The following is a 22,734-nucleotide window of genomic DNA, read 5'->3' as shown; positions in this document are numbered from 1 at the left end:
GGGGGTCCGGGTTCCACCAGGGCGCGGCACCAAGCCACATGCGGACCCTGCCCGCTTCCAAAACGGCGGGACGCATCTTTTACCCGGTATCTTTGTTTTTTCGTTTTGTTTAAGTTTGTATATTGAAAGGCGAATGTTAGGTCAGGTTTCGGACAGTCATTATTATGGATGTCTGTTAAAAGATGATCAGAGCCGGTTCGTGTTAATGTTTCTATGATTCGTGTTAATGTTTTTTCCAAATTTCTATGAGAATTTCAGCCATGTTTTTTGATCAAACGCTGTGGTCATACCTGAAAATTCAAATGTATCAAAAAAAAGTGGCTTAACAATTTGGAGGTATTCTAATTGTGACGAGAATAAACCTAATAAAATTGCCTTTAACATATTTTTAATCTTTTTCAAAAGTTTAAACTTCATAGCGAAGTCGTTTGATATCGGCGAGGCGTTTTGTTTTAAATGTCTGGCACCGGTATCGCAATAAAACATCAAGTAACGGACATCCCTGGTAGCAATAGAAACATATGCTGTCACGTCAACAGGTAATTTATCTATCAATATAGATTGTCGCTACGATTTCTGACTTGGCAATATGCGGAATGCATGTCATACTCCGAAATTCCGAAGTCCAGTTTTCCATTTCCATTCATAAAAATCTATTGATTTTCTGATTTCTTCCGTATTTGCATACAGGTCGCATATGGCCGCATATATTTGTCGCAGTTTTTAAACACCGATTAAAATAAAGGTCAGCAGTGCTTACTGCGCTTTTTCACCGCATCCGGTTTGTTGATGGCAAACCACAATTATTTAGGTTCGTGTTTGTGTACAATGTGTCATTCCTCTTTATTTAGCGACTCGTCAATAGTCGCCTAATGGGTTCTCGGTAACGCGACACTTTTAACAGTGTGTTTGTATTAGATTGGCTAAGTAGATTGGCTGGCAAACATCGAATTCCTTTATATTTGTGTTTGTGTTTTCCCTAATTTGTTGCTTATCTAACGCAGCCGAAACCGCCCGATTTCTCGCGTTAGCTTTCGAAATGTTCACAATTCCGAACTTCTCTTAACTGTTCTACCAGTGCTGCATTCAAGTTAGTTTGTCAGTGCCATGTCGGTTCTCAAATCAAGCAAGGTATGACGTTGTGATAATTGAAAAAAAAATAGCTTTCTGTCAGGGTATTTAGTTAGCGATGAACGTTAACAAACTGCTACTAACTTAACCGCTTAGTCCCAAACGAAAACATAGACGAAAAACGTAAGCTTAAAAGCAGTTGATATTTTGCTTGCTTTTAATGCTTGCAAAGCGAAATATTGCTCAAAATCGATTAAAAACAGTTTAACATTTATATATGATACTTGGACATGACATTCTACTTTACTTGGGCTTATTAAGATAGATTTAATTTAAATGTTAAAATGGTTTGAGAAGCTACGGAATTTTCAATATTTGGATTACTACTTAAACAACAAAAATAGCAGCGTTGTTCTCAAGTTGATATGTCATCGCTTAGTATTTCCCAGTAGAACGTGCTAATTAGTTTATCCATGATCCAATATGTAATTGTCAGTATACAGTTGATAGTGTTTACGATCTTACTTTTTCTGATTTATTGTTTAAAATTTTTGCTTACCCAAATTATTTAAAGGCTATTGGCAGTATTTCTGAAAAGCAAATGCGAAAAAAAATTGCACATTTTTGCGTGCTTGATTTTGTAATTATAAAAGGATGAATATTTTCACCCAGCGCTTGGTTAAAATTTAGAACCAAATCATGGATTTGAGTATTTACGCGGCTGCTTTTTCTGATTTATAGTTTAAAAATGTTTACAACCCGTTTCATTCAAAGATTATATAATTAATAATTCTAAAAAAACTGATGCGAAACATTGTGTGTTCAATAAAATATACTCTACTTGAGTCGGTAATTATATAAAGGAATAAATATCTTACTTAGCTGTCGGTTAACACTTAGACCTAAAGTATAGATTGAAATATTTACATGGCTGATCTGTGAAATTCGTAGCTGCACGAACAGAAAATGCAGTACATTGCACGAGATTGCTAAGTTCTGTTTTAATCCGACTAAACTCCTTTTCCGGTATTTTCTGGCGTGTATAGTTGATCGGATTATCAAGTTTTGTGACTTGTCGTTATACTCTGCTGTCATTTACTTCTTCTGTTCTGCTTTGATCATTGCACGAACGCAGCAGCTTGTCATCGGGCATTTCGAAAATATACAATACCTAATTTAATGTTGAGTGTACTAGAACATCTTGGCGATTTAAGGTCAATTTTACACGATAAACGCATTTCATCCCAGTGAGAGTTTTTTTTTAATTGAAATTGGGTTACAATTTATCGTATTATGGCAGAGACACAAAATCCTGTCCTTTCAACTTTTCCCTAATCTTCCCCACCAGGTCAGCTACATCATGATGACGTCAAGCTCCCCGAGCACCCTCTGGGATGAAGAGCAGGTGCTCCCGGAAGAGGAGGACCCCGTAAACGATGAGCCCCACCTTTACCCACACAACACCGAACCCCAACCCCAAGCCAACTCAACCACCGCTTCACTACCGCGGAACCGCAAACACGGCGCTTTTGCCCGCCAACTGAAGAAAGAGTCCTCCTCTTCCTCAAAGTCCTCCCGCGGTCAGAAGAGCGAGGACTCCGGTTGTGACGTCACAAACAAGGACACGCCCCTTTTTGACGGGAAGGCGTTCAAGCGTATCGAGTCGGGAAAGTACAACAGTCACCGCAACGCTGTCACCGGTTATCAGCATCCGCAACTTGACGAGGCTTATGATTCGGATGTGAGTCGCCGTTCCGTGAAGAAGAGCTCGTCCTCTTGTGTGTCCTCATCGGCGCCAAGGTCCTCCCTGAGGCCAAGCCTGTCCGAATCCGGAACCGTGGCGGCCTCGACTGGCGTCAGGCCATTCTCCGAGACCAGCAAAGGTACGTGGCAACTATATGTGTGAAGTGTAAGGTGGCGTGGCGTGGGCGTTAACGGTATTTTGTGTTTTGTTGGTATTTAATTTAAAAAATGTAAAGGATTGTTTAGTTGTTCGAGTTTTTAGAAAACGTTTTAAAATTATTTTTTTAACAATAGTTGAAGAAAAACAACCTTTCTGTGAAACAGGTATTAAATATATAGGTTGTTTGAAAAAAACAGCCTTTTTTTTCAAAACAAGCAGTTTGTTTGGATTGAGGATTCATCAACCATTTGTATTTTTTTAATCTTAGCTTCAACCATTGTTTTTTTAACTTTTATTTCATTCTGTGGAGCGTATTGTGGTGTGACCGATTTTTTGTTTTATTTCGAGTTTGGCGCTTATTAAACATTTTTGCTCGGTTTAAGGATTCTCTAGTTGTTCAAGTTTTCACAAAAAACGTTTTACAATTGCTTTTTAACAATAGTTGAAGACGAAACAAGCTTTGTTTGAAACAGACATTCAATATATAGGCTGTTTGGATGAAGGATTCGTCAACCCTGTTTCAATGTTAGTTTTAACCATAGCTTTTGTTTCATTTTGTAAAGCGTATGGTGGCGTGGCCGATTTCTTGTGTTTTATTTTAAGGTTTCGCGAAGGTGATAGTGTTTCGGTCAGTTTTAAGGTCGATGTGTAAGCTTTGTTTATGGTGTGATGTTCCATTCGTAAACAGAATCTGAAACATTATATAATTTTAAAATTTGTTCAACCCAAGGTTTTTATATATATTCTGTATATGTAAATATTTTTGCGATGCTTGAAAGAGTAAATGTTAACTAAAAGCTAAATGTTACCACCAACTCTATATAGTATACCGATAGCGATGGTTAAGCAAGAAGTTAAACGTTGTACGTTTTAAACAACAGGTTAAGAGCGGTTCTTACTTGCGAGTATTCTTAGCTGATACCTTCAATTAAAGTGCTACAGATTAAGATGTGCGATGGTTAGCCGCGGACACTAATACCATCCAATAACAGAACAGTGTACAGCCGGTGTGACCGCTTTTAGACATAATTCGCGGCATATGGCAAATGCCTTGAAACGGAATTGCTGGTTACAAAGTTGATTGCCGCCTGGCTGGCATATTCGCTTATAATTCGTTCGAGTTCGTGTAAATCACGCTTCCGTTGAGTGGCAAATATCTATAATCCTTTTGTCCGAGTGACTTCGGAACGTTGCCAGTTGACCGCCTACTTATCGAGATGGTGAAACTTAATTGCAGAGTTCTTTTTGTTCAGTTGTTTTCCCCGACATTTTGTGTTATGAAGGAATTAAAATTAAAAACAAGCGCTGTCCGTTTATTTCCATGTGAATAAAACGAAATATCCGACCCTGTATTCTAGCTTAAGACGATTAATTTTCTCCAGTTGCTAACCTACTATTTTTCATAAATTTACTCTTTAAAGTGAAATGCCTACGTTAGTTTTGCAAATCATGGCTGAAATTTTCCTTTATGAGTTTGGTATCCGGTCATCACCGATACTAGCCTAGTACCGGATGAGTTCCGATACTACAAAAGAGGCATCGGGTATCGGCTCCGATCCGATATTATCGGAAGTCCCTAGCGCCAATTATTTTAGGAATAGGTTTTAATTAACAAACAACAACAAATCATCGTTTAACTTTCCTCCGAACATGCTTATGTTGTTTTAAGCATGATGGTTGGAGGATTTAGTTAAGAATACGAAAACCCATACAGAAGTAGGTGACATTTTGTGAACGTTTTGAATAACTCTTTATTCATTTTCTACATCAAGATTTCAACTTGCATCAAGATGTTGAAAATGAATAACGAGATATTAGAAGCTTTCGAAATGCTGCCTATCGGCTTTGATATTCTTGCTATGCCTCTATAGCGCTTTTCGCAAACGCGAAACTTTGTCGTCAAATTTTCTCCTTAACAAATATATAGGGCCGTATAGATTCCAGCAAACTTAAAAGGTGTCACTCCGGTTCTGCGTTCGCCTCCAACATCCGATATCCTTGTACGGACTTTACAGGTTATTGATTGGCGGGAGTAGAGCGTACTCCGTCCCCCAAGGCATACTTGCAGCTGATTTAGTCCCTTCGGCTAATCTGCGTTGTTTCTGCAAATTGGACGCCTCTGGGTGAAAAAGCACCACCGAATTTTTCCCATTAGTTGCTTTCTTCTTTTATCCAACTAATTACGAGCAGCTTTTAACCGGTTTATTCCGGATATAGTGTTAGCTCGAATGCTCGGAATTTCGTTCCAATATTGATTTCCGGTATTTTGAATGAAATTAACCCTTATCAAAAGCACCCACTCTTATGCTATATGTATAGCGAAGCATAGATCTAATTGAAGATGAAAATATTCTTTAGACTTCCATTCCCTGGTCAAAGTCAGTCATTTTTTAAGTTCCAGTCATTTAAAAGAGACGTACATTTCGCCGCAAAATAAGGCATCATCAATCTCTTAGAAAAACCAACAAAACAATGCTGACACAAAACTTATTTGCTCCAATTTGAAGTCAATTGTCGTCATTCAGGTGTAAGGGCATGGAGATATCTTTATATTTTGCACATTCAGTTTGCTAAAATTGATAAATGGTAATGTTAACCAGTTTTGTAAGACTGAATTTGCCTTTTCGTAAAGAAGTCCAATTATCTATTGTTTTTGTTGTTTTTTCTTCATCAAAGTAAAAAATATGCGTTAGCTCACACAACAAGTCAATAACTCGTAATTATTTGGTATCGTACACCGATAACATCAAAGTATCGGACGAGTACCTATTCCACCACTTGGTGTCGTGTATCGACTCTGACAATCCAATCTTTTCCAATATTCGTATTTTATCTGCGGTGCGAAAACCCTTTTTTGAACAGAAGTTCGTTTGTTGTTTTTTCCGAGTAATTGCTCAACTTAGTCGAGTCGAAAATAGCGTTACTCGAACCGAGTCCAAATGCTTCAACCCGTTTTTCGTATTTATTATAAAGCTTTTCAAAAAACGAAATTAATTACCACCGATTATACATGCATTATGAAAGCAGTAATACATTATATACTAACCGCTATATGCGTAACAAGTTGTCGATGAGGGTGAGATTGGAACCGTACCTTACTAAATTAAATCAACAACCCGTGATTTCGTTAACCTTTGTAAAACTCACCAACCAAATTTTCCACCATAATGTACACAGCACACTGGGCATAACGAAATCACACAGTGGGCCTTAATTTAGCTGCGGAGTTTGAGTGGGCGTTGTCCCGTCAATCTGAATCACGCCCCCTTTCCCTGCGCCCTAGATTCGATTAGGTGCCCGGATAATCATCATTGCTCTTTCGATCGAAACCTGGAATCACACTGTGCCAACTTTCGTTTGGGCCACTATTAAGGGTTTGGCCTTTTTTTCTGTTGGTGTTCTTTTTGTGTATGTTTTTGCCTGAGTGTTATAAACAAAGTCCCAGCCAAGTTCTTTTAAAACTAACCCAAGTCTGAGTCAAGTCTTTTTGAATGAATAACAAGTCAAGTCATTGTCTTTGTCATAAAAATACACGCTCCCGTCCAAGAATGAGTACTAAAAATAGAAAAAAGAGAATGAGTACTAAAAATAGAAAAAAGAGAATGAGTACTAAAAATACACAGCTGGCAAATTGTTTTCGTGCGAAAAAATTAGGATAAATTATCAAATTTTACAAAAAAATACTCAATGAAAACACTTCATTTCACCCCTTTTTCTACAAGACTTACGTCAAGTCAAGTCATTTTCTCAATAGGCTTGAGTCAAGTCAAGTCATCAAAAAACAGTGAATTAAGTGCGCTTAAGTTAAGTCATTTATCGTCCTAGCTAAAACTTCACGTATTCTCTTTGTCGTGAAGTGTTTTTTTCAGGGGTCTGCGTTGCAAAAGTCAAAGAACCCCAGCCTTATATATATAGTATATATATATGCGGGAACTAACTACCTTACAAACGTCCTCTTCCAATTTACTCTACTAAAAACGAACAATAAACTGGAGGATAATGGTTGGAGGTTGTAGTAAGACGTAATAAGAACATCAAATCCATAGAGAAGCAGGCAGAATTTTGTGAACGTTGCGAATATATCTTTATTCACTGTGTTAAAATACAAGTTGAAGATAAATATAGAGTTATTAGAAACGTTCAAATTTATATCTACTTCTGCATGGGCTTTAATGATATTCTTATTCCGAAAAAAACGAACAAGAACACTATTAAGGGCGTCGCGTTGAAAAAGCTTATTACAGGCTTCGCTGCGTCACAATAGCGAGTAATTACAGGCGCAGTAGGGTCGACGGCATGCCTTGGCGTTGGTCCTTGTCGGCTTTGTTGTAGGTGCGCGCTCCCACCGGCCCTGTAAATTTTCGCCGCTGGAATGCTTTCAGGTTTGCCCAAGCCAGCTCGCTTTTGATCCAAGCGACTTGGCTAGGAGCTGTGTTGTTGTGTTTTTGTTGTGTGTAGGCGCCCTTTGTTGTTGTCGTAATGTGCGCGTTGTGTCAGATCGGCGTAAAGAAAAACGCACCTGATTTCCGTTTCCGTAGTTTAGTTGCGCCAAGCGAAATGAACACGTTTTCGTCCAAGTTCGAATTTTTCCAAAAAAAGCTCATTTTTTCCCCAAAAATAGCGCGACTTTTTTCAAACAAAACAAAACGTTCAAATTTTTTTTTAACTTTCAACTGTGGAACTGAGCAGAATTTCATTTTTTTTTCAACCCGCGCTATTTTTCGAATTCGTGCAACATTTGACTTTACACTACTTAAGTCAGTTATTCTCAAAATGTTTGCCTACCGAGATATTCTCAAGTTCACCGCGATTTTTTTGGGGTAATTTAGAAAAAATAATTTAATCGCATACCTATAATAAGCATGTGAGACTTTAAAATAGGGTACAATTTCTTTAAACAACAAAAAATTCGAATGTTTTAAAAAGGTTTGCCTGTTTGGCCATAGTAATGACGTCATAAGGTCGCAACACGTTTTACGTAAAATAAATATTGTGCATCGGTATCGAAAAAAACTGCCGAGTATGGGACAATCCCTCCTTACACCTGCTGGGGGGAATTTGGTACGCCCGGGTAACAGACAATGACCCCCACTCCCCCCTCAACCCCCCTCGAAGTTTTTCGTCACGTCTTGTGCCCGGATTGAAGTGCAATCGCCCGCGACCGATTTGCGCCAGACGTTTGGCCAGCTTTCACGGCCTTTTAGGCAAGAAGCCGGCACTCTTTTTAGGCCCTTTCTTTAGGCCTTTTTGCAGGATCAGTTTGAAGATTTTTTTTTTCTCGTATTTAAATCTGTCGCTTTTCGAGATTCTTGCGCAGTGAACGCATAACTTCCAGTGAATTTTAAACATACCTGACTAAAGCAGGTGTAAACGGAAGTTGGCAAAGTAGATTTAAACCACATCTATAAGAGTACATTTAATCTGTACCTATATACAAAGTATATTTAAACTGCATCAAAAAACGTATATTTTAGTTGTGCCTAAAACACTACATTTAAACTGTACATAAAACTTACACTTATACTTACCTAAAAAAGTACGTTTAAAATCTACCTTCAAAACGTTCATTTAAACTGTAGTTGACAAAGTGAACTTATACCGTACATAAAAAGTACATTTAAACTGAACCTAAAATATGACATTTAAAGTGTAGTTGACAGAGTGGGTTTGTACCGTCCATAAAACGAACATTTAAACCGCAGTTATCAAAATGAATTTAAACCAAGCTCAAATGCGCGATTAACAAAACGGCCAGAAAATTAGACCAGTTTTATTGTTGACTGACCGATTGTTGGTGGATTATGGCGACCCAGGTGTTCGCTGAGCACATCAAAGCAAATCGCCGCCGACATTCTGTTTACATCGTGGCTGACGACTTGATTGGTCAATGTGCACGCGCCCCAGCGAATCATTTGCCTTTGTTTGTAAGAACTGGCGAAATAGGCGCAATGTAACACGCCCTATACTGTTGCTTTAGGAATGTGAGAAACCTTTGTTGCCTTAGGAATGTGCAAAACTTCGGGTTTTATTTGGATACCGATACTGCAAAGTGCGTTGTCAATCCAGATTTTCATTAACAGGATTTATTACGTCAACACTGTACTCAACAAAAAACAAAGAATATTTATGTTTTTTTATATTTTGTTTTGAAATATTAGAAAGCTACATTTGTTATGAAGTTCATAATGTTTATATTTGTATTGCTTCAAGTTATAAAAATTACTATAAAACAAAATAACCATGATGTTTTTTTGAGTCTCGCTCAAACGCCCGAAAGGAATGCCAAGTGTTTTTAATAATATTGACGTCATTCGTCCGTGGTTGAAAATCTGTGGCTTTTAGCGTTTATTATATAAGCAGTGGTTAATTGTCATGTCCGATATTTGTGCTATCATTCCGACACCGGTACCCGATATTTTGGACAAAAACCATACCTATCTATACCACAATTTTTATTTATTTCCTAAGGATGACGTCACAAATTAACGTCATCGTCATATTGGGGCGTAAAAAACAAGACAAGCTTAAATCACCTGAGGTTATCATTCGACGTAGCCCACAAATATAGAACTAAAATCTTAAATACATTTAAGTAGATAAGGGGATAGCCTGGAAAAAAATATCATTATTTTACCGGTATGTCGTACTTGCGAAAATTATTTTACCGAATCACCGTTCCTGACCGTTTCGGAATTATTTCACCACTGCATAAGGTTGATCGATTATTATTATTACAGGCGCCGTAGACTTATTGTCCAATAGAAGCGCGCACATGGGTCGGCTTTGGTTCGCGCTAATAGCCTCATATTGCTTTTGGGGCAACATAAGCTAACAGCAGCATAACGCATTCTCAAGGGAGGCCAAGGACATATTCGATTTGTCGAAAGGGATTTTCATATCGCCACCGATCAATGATGCCTTCTGAAGCGAGAATGACTGTTCCTGCCTTATGCCTTATGCGTGCTTCGCTAGGTATTGTTTAAAACAAAATCCTAGTGACAATAAAATGTGGTGTATTGTTAGGGATGTTCAAAAATATCGGATCAAAGGATGGTGTGGTGACCCAATACTTAATCAATTTGTCAATTTCAAACATGTTTTGCGATCTCCATTGGTTTTCGATCTAATAGTAAACCGAAAAATGGTAAACTGCTATAATCGTAGTTCATCATTGTTTCAATACGAAAGAAAATTTCAACCTAGGAAAACTTTTTTTTAATGTTTTTTTTTCAATGGTTTCTTATATATACGAAACCAAAATAATGGCGTCATTTTAATGACGTAAGGATCGGATGGTTGTACTTTATTGTTCAAACAAATCATTTTGAAAAGACTTAATTTCAAGTCAAGTCACTTGAAAAATAACTCGATTCCAAGTCAAGTCTTTTACAAAACATTAACAAGTAAAGTTACAGTTCAAGTCATTGTCATAAAATAAAACGTTCAACTAATAACAAAATTGGTAATCATGACAAATACATTAACTAAAAATAAGGCAACACATATAGTAAGCAAATTGCTAAACGTTTCAAAATTAAGATAAATAACCCAATTTATTAAGAAATATTTAACAAAAACACCGAAATTTAAAATATAACACATTGATTTAGGCAATTTAAGTCATTTGTTCAAAATATTTAAGTCAAGTCAAGTCATTTTGGTTGAAAGACTCACTCAAGTCCGGTCATTTTGGTCAATAGATTTAACCCAGTGAAGTCATTTGAATACTGTGAGTGATTTAAGGTGCACTGAAGTCCAGTCACATTGCAACACTGGCACATCCAATGGCAGTATTACTTTGTAGAATTGGAAATCTCCAGGCCCTATGGTTATGTGCATTGGGCAGCTGTGAAAACTACAAGCTTAAAAGCCGGTCGCGGTCTCTCTATCGACATTAATCTCTCAACGTTATTTTATCGACGTTTATAGAGAATCCCTCTGGGCTTTAGGCCGGTTTAATTTCGCGGCCTGTTCCCGATTAATTGGCTTTCTCTTAAGGTCTTATAGGCAAGCGATTTCTTGTAAGGGCGATGTAATTGAATTACATGCCCCGGACTTGACTAAATTTCGGTGGCATATTGTAAGCATTAAGTTTGCCCGGTGTAAAAAAATATAAATCTTCATGCCGGTATATTGTATCGGTATGAAAATGTAGCATTACCAACTTATACTTATAATGGTGTGAAAGGGTTTTGTTGCAAATGCTATGCAACACCAAATAGTAAAAAAATTATCATAAAGGTTTGCAGCTTCTTTAAAATATCCCCACTTTTGCTGCTTTTTTAAATACGAATATACAGTTTTGAGTTTGACTGAATTACTGAATGTGGTACTGCAGATCCCCTTCAATATGAAAATGTTCGTACTGACGGGTTGTAAATAGCGTTGACGTTTTATTGTTTCTCGACTTGGTTTTCTCTGAGCCTGTGTAGCTCACTTGGTAGAGCAACGGTCCCGGTATGACCGGGGTCGTGAGTTCGAACCTCACCACAGGCTAGTTTTACGAACAGGGTGCACCAAGCAACGGTGCTATGGTTGTTTCTCGACTTGCTCCCCTCTGAGCTTGTGTAGCTCGGTTGGTAGAGCAACGGTCCCGGTATGACCGAGGTCGTGAGTTCGAACCTCACCGAAGGATAGTTGTTTTCCTAACCTGTCTTGCTTGCATCATTGATCGACAGATTCGGTTTGTCTATCTTCCGGTTATAAGACTTCCGGTTTACTATGATGCGAAGGGCGTTAACGTTGGTCAAAAAGTTACTTTAAGGGGACTAGATCACAGTTATTGTACACGCTTGTATATGTATTTTCCATATGTATTTTGGCTTTGACTTGACTTGCTGTAAAAGTGTTGTGTCTAGGACTCGAATTGTTATCTGTTGAAAATCACTTGACTTTGACTCTGGTTATTTTTAAAATGAATTGACTGGTACATACGTCATTTCACAACTAACTGACTACAACACCGGCACTATAGAGCAAACAAATCGACCATGCAGTTGCAAACAGCAAAGCACCCGACCGCTGGCCTTAAATGGTAACAGCTGGTTGCGGCTTCGACAAAAGTCGGAAAACTTTGCGCGGAGCTAATGGCGAACCGCCTATCTCGCCGTCAGATCTACGACGTGCTTTAACCAGTGTTTGTGTGCGCCACGGAAGAGTTTGTCAGGCGTTGATAAATGTGCTACAATGTTGTTAGCTTGAGGGGCTGGTGCTAACAGTCTTTTTTGTTTAATTAACAAATAAAATGGAGAAAAAAGCACAAGGAAAACAATTTATAATGGAAAAGCTCTCACGCGGTTAACGACCATTTACTTTTGTGCATCGCTATATTCCAACTTTTTAAAGCGTAATATTGCTCGGATGTTCGCACAGAAGATAACATCGCGAAAAAGCGTAACATTCGGGGCACTTCCGGCATATTTACATTGATAAATGGCATACATTGCACATAAAAGGACACAGTAAAGAGTTATTGCTCGGGGGTAAAAATACACGATGTTGGTAGTTTCATACTTAACCACGCGCTCACGTTTTCCCAGTATATGGGGTGCTAAGCTGCTATTAACCTCGTATACAAGTGCCCTAGAGCAGTGCTCTTCAACCGGTGTGCACGGTGCTCAGGTGCATCAAAATATGCATGGGGTGCACCAGTACGAAAAGGTATACAAGGGTGCATCACAAACTTTTAATGAACCATTAATATTTGACATTTTGGCGCTGGTCTAGAATCCTACCACAACGAAACACCATTTGGGTTAGGGTTGGTGTTAGCGTTTGGGTTAAGGTGGGTCAAGTATTATTATTAAATTAGGAATATAATATTACTTGACCCACCCACACCCAAACGCTAACCCGCATCCTAACTCAAATTTTGTGCGTTGATTTTAGAACTGTGGTAGGATTCTAGACCAGCGCCGACATTTTTAATGACAAAACAGTCATTTAAAAGTCTCTCTGCTATTTGCTCAAATTTTGTTTGAACGGGGTTTTATGACATGCAATAGCACTCGCAAGCGGCCTGCAGCCATAATCAAACTCTCACCGATAGTATGTAAAACTTCGGCAGCTCCGCTCGGTTTAATTGACATGATGATATTGTTATGAGCATAATGATTTTTCATATCGCTTTTTACCTCAGTTTACATTTCAAGTGAACAGGTTCCATGAGTTTGTCACAACAAGTTTAAGGGTTCAACAAATCAAAAAAGGTTAAAGCGCACTGCCGTAGAGCGTACGTATGTTTATCTCCCTCTGGGTCTGTTGTGCGTTGTAAGCTGTCGGGCCGCCAGGTGTGCTCAAAATCTGCAGTCCTTTTGTTTACGATCGGCCAAATCTGTCAGCCTTTTTGAATTAAATTAGCTGCGCATGTGGTTCGTGTTTTGTTTGAATGCTTTCACTTCTCGACAGATATCAATGGAAATGTTCGTTTGTAATGATTTAAGCTATGTTTAATGCCAAATACAAGTTTTTTTTTATCTTTTCAAAGCATTTTTTTGTGATTTTAGACAATTTTAAAAGATTTACCCAAGCTTTAAGGATACAAACCTGTTTTTGATTATTTTGGTCGGATTTTTTCAAATGTAACTCAAACATTGAATATCAAAAGCAGTTTTACAAATATTTAAGGCAGTTTTAAATGATTTATGGCAATTTTTTCGGATCGAATTCAATTCTAATTAAAGACTCAAAACCAGTTTCCAGTAATTTTAACCGTTTTGATGACTTCTGTCGACTCCGTGACCCCAGTCTTTGTTGTTAAGAGGCTGTAATGTATTTGTGCCTTGATGACATCAAGTGGACCATGTGCCGTGCAGACTTGAGACTTGTTTTGTATTTAGATGACACGGCAATTTACTTGAAATCGAGTTAATTTGGCGATTTTAAATGCTGGCTTGAAATTGGTAATTGGAGGTCAAGGGCGTGAAATTGAACTTGGCTTGATTCGTAGGAATAGACTTAAATGACAAATATTTTACCGGGAAATTAAAGTTCTTGTTTTGATAATAGTTCGCATTTAAAACAAATCATTGCTGAATTTGTTTTTGAACTTATTTTAAAAACTTAAAATGTCTTTGAATTTCGAAGCTTAATTGCTAGAGGTTTTAGTTAGACGCAATAGGAATATCAAATATAGAATAAGGTAACATTTCTCTTCATTCATTTTTAAACAATAAAAAGCAAATAAAGTAAAAAAAAATCCGAAACGTTCCAAGTTTAACCAACTTTTTTTAGTTTATTTTTTAAAAACATGTGTCAACCACGTGTTTCATTTACACCAGTGTTTTAAAACAAATAAAACACCTAGATGCTCTAATAAAAACAAAACAAAAAAAACAAATCAGCCCATATAGCATTAGGTACCATTTTGAACGTTTCAAAAACCTCTTTATTTATTTTCAACAAACAAATGAAGTAAAATAAATAATAATTTTTAACTAAAAAAAGAAATCTTTAAAATGAATATAGAGATATCCGAAACGTTCAAGATGTTGCCTAATTTAAATTTATTTTATAAAAAAGTGTTTCAGCCCCGTTGCTTTTCACCAGTGTGTTTTAAAACAAATGAAAAAAAAAACACCTAGATGCTCCAATAAAAAAAAATCGGCCAAAAAAACGCCCCCTCCCAGTCGCACGAAAACCGCGATCAGATTGATTCTCTCTTATTCAATCTGTCTCGGGCAATTACGGATCACCTCAAACGCCCAGCGCTAACTGCAGGCGACAAACGAGACGAGACGGCAAGAAACAGGCGTGAAATCGGTTCACGGGCGACACTGATCCAATTGGCTGTGTCACGACGACGCTAATTGCGTCCTAAGTCTTAAAAAATCGCTTAATTCCGATTACGAGCCTTGGGTTAAACATCTAGAGGGGAAAAAAGGCTGAGTGATATTCGCATTTTTTTTTTGTAAGGAATTTTTTTATTATATCTTTTTTGGAATTTATTTTTCATAGGCTTCCTGAAAAATTCTTGAACTCGTCAAAAATTTTTTAACTAATTTTTCTTTTTTTTTCAAGTGCTCATGCAAACTGCCTAATCTATAAGCTGTCGAATGATTATTTTTATTTAAACGTATGTTATAATTTATAATTAGGTTTACAAAAGGGTCTATAACAGTGCTTCTCTGCCTTTTCAACCTGACGGTTCCCTTTCGCTTGCTTAGAATAATAAAGACCCTAAGTTTTAAAAGACCGGAAACAAGCGAAATAACGCCACAACGATAACTTTTTTTGATCAGTACTTGAAAAAAAAAAAAAAAAAAAAAAACGATATACATAATGTGTGCAGAAAAAGTTATGTTATAAAAATATATCCGATACATTTTTGTAAATACCCAATGTTTCAAAGTCCGCTGCTATATGTCATCTTTCCGACAGTGATAACCCGATGCAAAAATAATGTCTGGTCTAAAACAAACCCCAATTTTAATTTCGCGAATTTCTTTACAAAAAAAAGCGTCCAGGTTTAAACGTTTTCCGTCATTTTGTGGCGTTTTTCCCAGCTACCATGTAATCACGCCTTGAGCGTCGGCGTCATAATGGCAGCTGTGCGACATATTCCTCCGCTTGCGAAATTGCCACCTGTCGCGCGAAATTGCGGCCTTACGACGAACTAAACGTCGTAATTTCGTCCAAGTTCGAACCTCTAAGCGCCACTTTGCATGCCTTCATTGTCGGCAGAGGAATTCTGAAAGCGTTACGTCTAATTCGTTTTCCGCTTAACTGTTTTACCGCCCGAGAGATGACATTTTTTCCTTTTTTTGCTGTCCAACTCCTAAGTCCATTTCGATTGTGTGGCTTTGGTTGTTTTTCAGCTTTTCAATTCGTTCGTACTTAGGTTTTCTGCAGACAAAAAAAATGTTTTCGGTTTTTTAGGTTTGCACAGAATGATGGTACAACATTTCATGCGAATATACTACTTTTTAAAGCAATTTTGCATTGTTATAATGACTTTTGTAAGTTGCACTTAAACCAATGTTTTCAAATGACTTGACTTAAATTGATTTATGCAAAGGACTTGACTTGGACTTGAGTCATTTTAAAATCACTTGTTTACAACCAGTTTTTTTTTTTTTTTTTTTTTGTAGCTAAAATTATCCTTCGATTGTAATTTTTTACCTTCTCTTTTATTTCCAATTGACCGTCTATTTTATTTTTAATTTTTGCACATGTATATGGTGGTTCCAAAATAAATTTATAGCCAAATTCCAATCTCATATATCCACAGCCATAAACAAATGTGTCCATAAACGAACCATTCGTTTCAAAATTACTTTTATTCTGTATATCGTTACACTGGAACATCTCAGTCCCTGCGTTGTCTTGTACGTCGCTGTTAACACATACATTGACCCTAGTGCAAAAAAAACGACCTGCTGATGTCACCAGTCTTCTAATCTCGAGCAAGATTTTACAATGTTTGTCGTGCCGGCTTTTTCAACCTCGTCACCGCAGCTATTAAAGAGTATCGTTTGAGTGGACGAGGCGACAGTTGGCACACATGCCGCGTTCCTTATGTTTGACTTGCTGACGAGTCGCCTGTTATCGTAAGTTTCCGCTTCGTTCGCGCCGCCAATGGCACTTAGATTGGTTCGAATTGAAGAAATTGTGCTTAACCGATGGACGTTGGATTTATGTAGCGCTTCGTCCAGACCATGTTGAAAATTAATGAAAAGATATTCGAAATGTTTATAACGTTACCTATTTTTGTGTGTGCTGGGCTAAGACTCTTACTATACGTCTAACTTTAACTTCCAACCATTATTCTTCAAAATCATTACCAATTTAAACACGGACTTCACTCATTACGTAACTTAGAATTAGTTAAGATAAAAATACGGTCAATATTTTTTTTTAAATGACTTTACTAGGAGTCATTTTGCATATTATTTGACTATGAGACTGCAGTCATTTTGCAAATTATTTGACTATTGGACTGCAGTAATTTTGCAAATTATTCGACAATAGGACTTTAGTTATTTTGCAAATCATTTGACAATAGGACTTTAGTCATTTTGCAAAATATTTGACTGGTACTATAAGTCATTTCAAAATGACATGATTACAACACTGCTTTCTTTACTACCCCCTTTACCCATATAAAATAAATAACCTATTGCCTCTCAAAGCAACAAACCCGTCCGCCCTTTGGATCGGACAACAAAAAACAAATGCTCTGATGGACGTTTTTATCGCTTCCCTGAATCACGTTACTCGAAATGCACACAGCGCCTTGTGGTCAGCACACCGCTGGTGAGTCAATATTTGAACGAGAAAACCGGGCTTAAACGGTCTGGAAAGTATCCAGCGATGCGCGTATACGGCCTGTCGTTCGATTACGTTCAAATAGCCGACCGCCGAGAAGTTGTTTACCCCCCACACAAATGCCCCCCCTACTTCCCCCCTCGCGTATGCCAAAGCGCCCCAGATGGTCGACGGGGAAATATTTTAAAGATTACCGTTATTATTGTCCGGTTAGTCATTGCCAGGAAAATATCTTTTTCTTGACGTTTTGATTAATTCTTTCGTAACAAGGTTGAAAATAAGTAAAGAGGTATTCAAGCGTTCAAAATGATACTTACTGCTATATAGGCTTTGATATTCTTACTACGTCTTACTACAATCTCAAACTATTATCTTAAGATTTATTTAAAACCCTCAACATATGCCACCTATATACTTCTGTATGAGCTTAAGACATAATTTAACCATTTGAAAAAAGCATTATTAACTACATAAAAATTTAAATCAAATCTTCGAAATATTTTTTTTTAATTTCTTAAATATGGATGCCGATAAATACAACCATATCTGATCAATAACTGCCACAAAAAACATATTTTACTCTATTTTTTTCATTAAACCTGGATAATTAAAAATCATTTTTGCCTGTTGTCCTCATTGCCTTAAAACATAACCTCGACAAAGAAAAATCTCACAACATATAGAAAAAAGCACCCAGCTGAAAGATCAGGCTAAACCCAGCAAATCTAGTGACTAACGAGCACAGTTTGGCCACTATGTTGTCGATTGCAACAATTGGCGCGACGCGTCTCCCCAGAAAGCATTACTCAAGTCTTATCAGTTCGGGATCATTAAGCCGACGCCAGAAACTAGAAAGAGGCAAAACATTTGGAGAAGTAATTTCTCGGTGCACCTGTGGGTCCTGTGTCGACTCTGGCCAACCGCTGTGAAACTATATACTCAGTAATCTATGTTGAACTGAATATGTGATACTGGAAATCACCTTGACCCTTGCAAGACAAATGTCGCCTTAATTCCTGATTAGTAACAGCTGAATACTCTACCAAAGCTATAGCAATTCAGTTTAGACACTAAAAACATCTTAAAAGACATATCTCGCTTAAAAGACATATCAAAAATAAATTATATGTTGGATGTCACTACAATTGTATGATTTTATGTTTTATTTATTCTAGTTTGCTTTGTTTTATTAACCTGTTAGGCTATTAATGCATCTGACTAATACTTATATGTACGATATAATACCAAATGATGTCATTCCTATGCTTGAAAGAAAACCTATAAAAAATGAAAAAAATACTAAGTTGACGTTTTTGACCAAAATAACATATTTTGGGGTATTTTTATTTTTATATATTTTTATCTCCCTTTTCTCTGTGTCATTTTATTTTGCGTCCTGTTGGCTGTGTGTGTCAGTCCCTGACGAAGGCTTGCCGTATAGTAAGCCGAAACGTTGGTTGAAGAAATATATGCCAGACGAAGCTATTTGAAACATATTTTGGGGTGTTTGAGTAGCTTTATGGTTATCTTAGAGTAGACTTCACCTTTTATTTGTTCATTTTTCATGAACTTTTTTAAGCATAAGAAATTGCGTTGAAGTGTAACCTATTGGAGAAATGCGAAATTGGAATCAGGTATCGGTTCGGACATCCTCAGGTAAAAATGAGCGTTAAGAAAAGATGAACGCCGTTTAATTAGCGGGTTTGAGCAAGCTATCCCACAAAAGGTCGAAATTGAATAGGCAAACATGCTCTTTCGGGCCTAAATACCACTCGCGTATAATGTTGTGGCTATACATTGAAAACCGATGTACACGACCCTGTGAAAACGAACGTGCAGTTTGCGATGAACCTTACAGACTGGCTATTTAACATTGAAATACTATACAGCGTTGCGGTTTGAACTTGACAAAAAGGACAGACGGCTGTTTAAATTTGACTAACTTTGTAGCGCCGCCCGAAAAATTCCAACACGGTAAATTAAACCTATTGTGCAAGTTTGTAAAAAAATCGTTTTCGTGCGTATTTCGCGACTCGAGTTTTTGGATCTGAAACTTCGTGCTTAGATCGAAAGATAGATTTTTATTTGTTTGAAACAAACTATAGAACGCAGTAGAAAGTTAACAAAGAAAATTACACCTGTTCGTTCCACGATGCAGCGAAATACTGTAAGGTACATTGAGTCAACTGCACGCTTTGCGATTCAATTCGAAGTTTGCGATTCAATTCCAAGTACACACAAATATTTATTGCAAAACAAATTTATACACAACAAACAACACACAGGTCAACAGTAGTTCATCTGGTGTAAGAACAGATGTCTCACATAGAAGATTTAACAACGCCTTGTGCAGTGATCGATGATTTTTCTACGTGCCTGTAATGCGCTGTGTGATGTACATGTCGTAATTTTATCTTGAATAGGACAGACGATGCCTTTCTTTTTGGATAAATGTTTAACTTTCGAAAGAGAGTCGCTGCGTTGGACTGCAAATCATGGCTGATACAAACTAACTTAGTATCTGACAGGCACCGATAGGAACACTTTTATTAGTAAACAAGCGAGAAACTGGTGTATACGTTTATCTGGCCGATAACTGACTAAACACCACAACTCGTTTTTCGTTGAATTGTTTTTAAAAAGTCAGGATTCCGTTATTTGCTTCTTAACGTCTTAAGTGTGTGTACTGTTGCTGCAAGGCATTGTATCAATGGTAAAATTGTTTCATCATGAGAAAATATTGCCGGAAGAAACAATTTTAGAAGTAACGTGTTTCTGATGAATCACGGTTGCGCCAAAGCTTGTCGGCAATTCAATACAATTTGTCTTTTAATAGAGCCGCCGAATTACCATTTTTCAAATTGAAAAAATCTTTTAAAAAATATTGCTTGCAACGATAGGAACGCAGCAATTTCCTTTGTAGCCGCCAAACACGATCGGAATTGACGATTTGGGCCTTTGAATGGCAATATAGAGCTGCAGAAGGAACCCTTGCCTTGTTTGCAAACTTTGCCGCTTGGCCGGCGGTCCGTCAAAAACGATCCTTCGTTCCATTTTCGATTTTCACGATTTTTCGATCAAAAATCTCCCCTCAGGCGCTTTATTTCTTGCAATTGTGACGTGAACAGGCGCTTGATTGACGTGTGTAGGGGGTTGCGGGGGGCAGGGGGGGGCTGGAACCCAGGCGCGACCCACTTAGCGGGGGCAACTGGTGTTTGTACCGCAAATATTGTCGATAAAACTGGATCGCAGGCGTTTCGTCTGCGGCGGCGACTAAAGGTTCGCGGCGCATATCAGAGCCGGGCAAAATAGCATTCGAGGTTACTGTAGCCGCTGGGAAGAATGCCGACGCCCTTTGTGAGCGTTCCGCCGGCCGCTTAACGCAGCTATGTGTGCCGCCGTCTATAGTCTGTACACGCGTTGCTGCCCAGCCGAGTACCGCGCTGTAATCACAGAGAATGCGCTCTGAAGTACGCACACATCCGGACCAAGCTTTGGCCCTGTGGCCCTGTTTTGTTTCTAATAGGCCTTAAACTGGCCCCGATTTAAGTGGAAAGGCTCCCTTTGGGCCTTTTTGCAACCTTGGCCAGGGCTAAATTGGCGATTTGAAAAAAAAAATTATTTAAAGGAGGGTAACATTTTGAACTTTTCGAATATCTCTTGATGTTAAAAATGAATATAGAAAATTCCGAAACGTTCAAAGTGCTACCTACTTATGTATGGCTTTGATATTCTTAATACGTCTTACTACAATCTCCAACTATTATGCTCCAAAGCATTTTTTTTATAATTTGTCACTTTGCGGATTTCAATCCTCTTGCCAGTTTGCAAAGGCGGTTGGAAACATCCTAAATATATCTTTTACGGCCCAAGGAGGAAAGTGTTTCTTTTTATAGTTTGAATGTATTTTTTATACTTTTTTTACCCTAAAAATCTAATTTTTTCTTTCATTTAAATCGTAACTTCTACCAGTATCTTTAGGTTTCATCAAAATGAATAACCACAAGTTCTTGCAGAGCTTAGATCAAGGGAAATATCTGGAATATACGGCGTAAAAAATTGGGTCGGGTTAGCTTAAAACGCCTTGGTAAATTACAAAAAAACAAGCAGCACCGCAAATAACCGTTCAAATGGCCAAAAACATCGCTCTTCGAGGCCTGGCCAACAGTAAACAGCACAGAGGCCCCAAAAGGGTGCCTGGCCCCTTTAGAATGGCCTTTAAACCTGGCCAAATCGCGTTGCACCATCAGCGAAACGGCACGCGCGCCTCGTTGCCATAAGCGAGTCAAACTGTGCGGAAGAGACTTGTTCTGGCTTCCGTGATCGACCCACAACGTTCGTCTTGTTGTTATTGTGTCAAGGCCGACAACTTGGACCGTGAACAACACGTTTTGGGATATTTTTTTAACTCTGCGCGCGCTTGTGAAGAAAGTATGCCGAAGACGCTTCAGTCCGGTGAGTTTCCGTGATGTTGCTGTTTTTAGAACTGATTTTTTAGCGGGTTCACGTTGATTTTAATTTCGACTTCTGTTAAAATCAGTGTTGTAATACCTAACTGAATGACCCAATGAACCTGACTAAAGTGCACTTAGGTCACTATGTTTAAATGACTTGATTTGAACTAAGTATTTTGGACAAATGGCTTCACTTGACTTAAGTCTTTTGGACAAATGACTTCGCTTGGACCAGTTATTTCACAAATTGCTTGAATTTGGACAATTGTAAAATGACTTGTTCACAGCGCTGGTTATAATTATTAAAAAATGATTTACAATTGCTACTTCTTTAGAGTTTAGACCAGTAGTTCCCAACCAGGGCCCGCTAATACCCTGGAGATTGACAAGAATATTTTTTTAATGTGAGGCAATATTTATTAAATGCGGCATTTATTGTTAAAGCATTTTGATCCCATTTGTCAGCAAATTTTAAAGTTTGCAACAGTTAAGAAAAGTATTTTTTTAAAGGGTTGTGGGACTAAAAAGATTAGGAACCACTGATTTAGACTCTTTTTTATTTTCATAAATAGGATAAATCAAGAACTAATTGGTCAGGAAAAACTAATGTACGTTTTTATTTGCCTGTCTGTAGCGTATTCCCTGCATTTTTATAGGATAGGCATTGGCGAGATTTGTTTTGTTGTCTGAAACTGCAATATGTAATAATTTGTATGTATGTGGCAGATTTGTTAAACACGAAATTGGTCAGGTTGCATAACTACTTTTACTGAGACTAACCAATGATGGTGGTGTCAATGTACGCTGCAAAATCTTGCAATATGTTTTGGGTTTTATTTATTTCCCACTGCACTTCTATTGCATTGATTCGTATAAATCTAGTTTTGAGATTCTCTATTTTGAGAATGCGCGTTTTTCGATAAATTAGAACATTTGGCAGATCTTGTTTTGGGTGTTTTTGATGTCTGATTGTTGCAACAAAATAGACAGTATATGAAGTGTGTCCATTAGGGTTTTTACACATCTTTTAGGGATCAAAAT

At 37.7% G+C, this 22,734-nt stretch overlaps 1 protein-coding gene and 1 non-coding gene across 2 annotated transcripts in view; both read left to right on the top strand.

The window, feature by feature from the left end:
• LOC146136931 (teneurin-3-like) overlaps positions 1–22,734 on the top strand; it is a 135,569-nt gene that overhangs the window by 30,939 nt on the left and 81,896 nt on the right. Inside the window, exon 4 of the mRNA XM_083396289.1 lies at positions 2,420–2,954. Within this exon, the coding sequence (XP_083252415.1) occupies positions 2,420–2,954 (535 nt within the window). The remainder of the gene's footprint in view (positions 1–2,419; positions 2,955–22,734) is intronic.
• On the top strand, positions 11,397–11,470 carry Trnat-ggu (transfer RNA threonine (anticodon GGU)). The gene has a single exon. It is a non-coding gene; the product is annotated as a tRNA-Thr (tRNA).

Source organism: Ascidiella aspersa, chromosome 8 (assembly GCF_963924565.1).
Source record: "Ascidiella aspersa chromosome 8, kaAscAspe10.2, whole genome shotgun sequence".
NCBI classification, from domain to species: Eukaryota; Metazoa; Chordata; class Ascidiacea; order Phlebobranchia; family Ascidiidae; genus Ascidiella; species Ascidiella aspersa.
This window is presented reverse-complemented; position numbering and strand designations above follow the sequence as displayed.